Raw genomic sequence first — 3,208 nt, forward strand, 5'->3', positions numbered from 1 at the left:
GAGGATCAGCATCACTTTTCCCAGCTGGCCCTTTTGGTTTGGGAGCAGTGGGCCACCGAGGCGTTGGCGGCCACCTTGTTCTCTGGAAGACACAAAATTCCCCCTTGGTGAAGGAAACACCAACCTCACGCTCAGCAAGCTCTGCATCCCCTCCTGAGCCTCTGCATGGTCCAAAGGCACCTGTGGGAGGCATCAGTCCCATTGTGTTTGGGGTGGGGATGGCAGTAAGTCACAGGATGGCCCAAACAAGGTCCGTTTCCAGCCAGCGACTGGGCAGCCCAACAAGCAGGTCAGAAAACAGCCTACTGCAGCAGCACTACAGACAGATGTTACAATAGCTTCTCCCTCCCCCTTCCAGCCACACTGCATGTGAAGGACAGGCTTTTCTAGCATTAAAACCTTGAAAAAAGGTTCCTCAGTGCAGCTCCATCCCACAGAATAGAGTCCCCGTTGCACCACACTGCCTTTGTCCCACTCCCCACTGGAGCCCCAGGTTTCCCTTGGCGGGCAGAGCTCACCCGCTGTGGCAAGAGGGTCCTGGACGCAGAGGTGCAGAGCCAAGATACAGAGCAGCAGGCCTGGAACGGAGAGGGGACAACTGGGACCACCATGTCTGCCACCCACTTTACCCACAGCCTGAAGACCCTCCCCAGCAGCACGGGCAGCTCGCCCTCCAAACACCAAATCCAGCCCCCACCAGCCTCCCTGGAGCAGGCTGGTGGCCAGTTCCCCCCGGGGAGGTCATGGGGAGCCCCACAGACACACCTGAGGTCAGGGACCCATGCCGGCCACAGAGGGCAGTCCTGCTGCAGGAAGACCCCCCAACACCTGCCCAGAGCCCCGGGTGAGCAGCGGTCACCCCTCGCCCCAGGGAGCCTCTGGCACAGCCTCCGGCAGCTGGGACAGGGACAGACGTCCTGGGCACACCATGACAGATGCTGCTCTCCATGCTGTAGCAGAGCCCCCGTTACCTTCAACAGAGGGGACGAGCCATCGGCAACCTGCCATCTTCATCCACCAGCAACTTCACCCAGGACCTGGCAGGAAGAGTCACGGTCAGAGCCGGGCAGCGGCAGGGGACAGCCCAGTGTCACTGCCACGGTCACAGCAGCACGTGCTCCTGGAGTCCGCCTGGCGCGGGATGAGGTGGCAGAAACAATATCAGGACAGTTTACATAAAAGAGACTTTTCCTGTTGAGGTTTTTTGTGAAGAAATCTCTCTCCTAGGAAACTCTACAGCCTTTATTCCGGACACCAGGGGACACCAGAGAAATCCAGGTTGTTCAGCACTACAGTTTTGGTCCCTGTAGTGGCAGGACATACTTTTCAGGCAAAAATAAGCGCCTGAAAACACCCACCACCAACACCACCTCCAAAACCTGCCATCCAGGTCATCTCAACAGGCTCTCAACATGAAACCATCTAACATATAAACAACCAAATAATTCAGCACCCTTGTCACCGCTTGCCTGGACGTCAGGGAGCAGCAGTCCACCCCCTTCAGCCGCAGCCGGAGGCCGCTGAGGGGGCGCGGAGGGGGTCTGGGAGTGGGGCTCAGCCCTGGGACGTCCACAGTCGCTGCCTCCCGAGAGGGTCTCCAGAACCGCCCAGGTGGCTGCGGCCGCCTGCCACCAGCGGGGCCCAGGGACACGTCTGGGGCGAGCGGGAGCCCCCGGGGAGCCACGTGCTGCCGTCAGTGTGGTAGCTCGCAGGCAGTGCGCAGAGCTGCAGGCAGCTGCCGGTGGCACGGAGGCAGTTACGGACGACACTCGGCACCGTGCAGCAGTTGCTGATGCTGCTGCAAATGAAGACGTGACCCACCGGCAGCAGCACCCACCACGGGAGGACACAATCCCACCAGCCCTCAGGGCAGCAAGAGAGACCCTCCACAGCAGTTCTTGCTGCGGACGGATGAAGAAAAAGTCTGGTGTGAAAAACGCCCGTTTCCAGACATGCCTACGCAACAGGCCCTCAGGACCTGGCAAAGAGCAAAACAGGGCCCTGTTAGTGCTGGCACACCACTCCTGTGGAACACAAACAGGAACATTTACAGCAAAAGTGTCTTTACCTAGCGAGAGGTCTGGATCATAAAGAGCCGCTGCACTGCCAACACTCAAGTATTTCAGGTTAACTCACAGTTAACAGCCACCTCCTTCCCACCCGTCCATCTCTGCCTGCGTCTCCCCCCGGCCAGCCCACGCTGCAGCCCCAGACCAGGACAGTGGCACGCACATCCCTTTCACCCAGGGTTTCCCACCCGCCCGGCCTGGGCACCACGGCCCCGGGGCTGTGAGCGGCTCGCTGCCCGGACTGAGCGAGGACACCGGGCAGCACCTCCGGGAGAGCAGTACAGGCCGGGCAGACGGGGCAGGAGGAAGGTCTGCCGTGACACGAGCTTGTCCCGAGGGTGTGCACAGGAACCACCGCCGCCTCACAGCGGGCAGGACGGGGCTGTGCCAAGCGACTGGGCATCGTGACTGAGCGGGTTCAACGGACAGAGGTTTTCTGCGGCAAAACTCTTGGTTACGTCCTTGCATGTGCCTCCACACTGCTGTTAAGTCCTGACTACAAAGAGGTGTCTGCTCCTGGTTCTCACCGCCCAGTCCCTTGCCCTGTCGCTCACCCTCATGGTTTGGGAAATTCTACCTGCTCTCGTGCTTCCCTCCGCTGTAGGAATCCCTCTGCTTTCATTCAAAATCATCACCTGTTTGGCTAAGGAAACACTGGAGATGGGACTCCAAACAGGCTCCATGGCCATTTCTCCAAGGAGAACTGGAATACTCCCCTCCTGTCTTATGATTTAGGTCCAGTTAACATTCCCCGAGGACCTGGAACGGCTGAAGCTTGCACAGAGACCACTGAGGCTGTTCATTCACAGTGAAAGAAGACAATGCAGGCTGGCGTCTCTCTCGCCTTCCAAACCGGGCTACCACCACCCAGGCCAGGTTCGGACACCCTTACTGAGCAGGGTGCTGCTCCGGCATAGCCCAGCCCAGCTCCAGGGCAGGCTAGGAACGAATGCCCACCAGACACGGCCCCATCCCACAGAGAGCCACCTTCCCCCGGGGCAGGGAAAGGAAAGAGCCCACAGCGTTGACTCACCCCGTCCGTCCGCTCCCCGGATCCCAGCGCACCAGCGAAAGCCTGCAGCCGCTGCCTGCGGTGGAGCGCCTGTGAGCGCTGACAGCAGCCGCGGTCCCCGTCGCCC

General features: G+C 60.2%; 1 protein-coding gene across 1 annotated transcript in view; it reads right to left on the bottom strand.

Annotated features, from left to right (window-relative positions):
- The window catches only part of INPP5B (inositol polyphosphate-5-phosphatase, 75kDa), a 27,083-nt gene extending 24,454 nt beyond the window's left edge, over positions 1-2,629 (bottom strand). The window contains exon 1 of the mRNA XM_009879879.1: positions 2,597-2,629. Coding sequence (XP_009878181.1) covers positions 2,597-2,629 — 33 coding nt within the window. The remainder of the gene's footprint in view (positions 1-2,596) is intronic.
- Positions 2,630-3,208: the final 579 nt, after the last annotated feature.

The sequence above is a fragment of the Charadrius vociferus genome, unplaced genomic scaffold, assembly GCF_000708025.1.
Source record: "Charadrius vociferus isolate BGI_N301 unplaced genomic scaffold, ASM70802v2 scaffold562, whole genome shotgun sequence".
In the NCBI taxonomy this organism is placed as follows: domain Eukaryota; kingdom Metazoa; phylum Chordata; class Aves; order Charadriiformes; family Charadriidae; genus Charadrius; species Charadrius vociferus.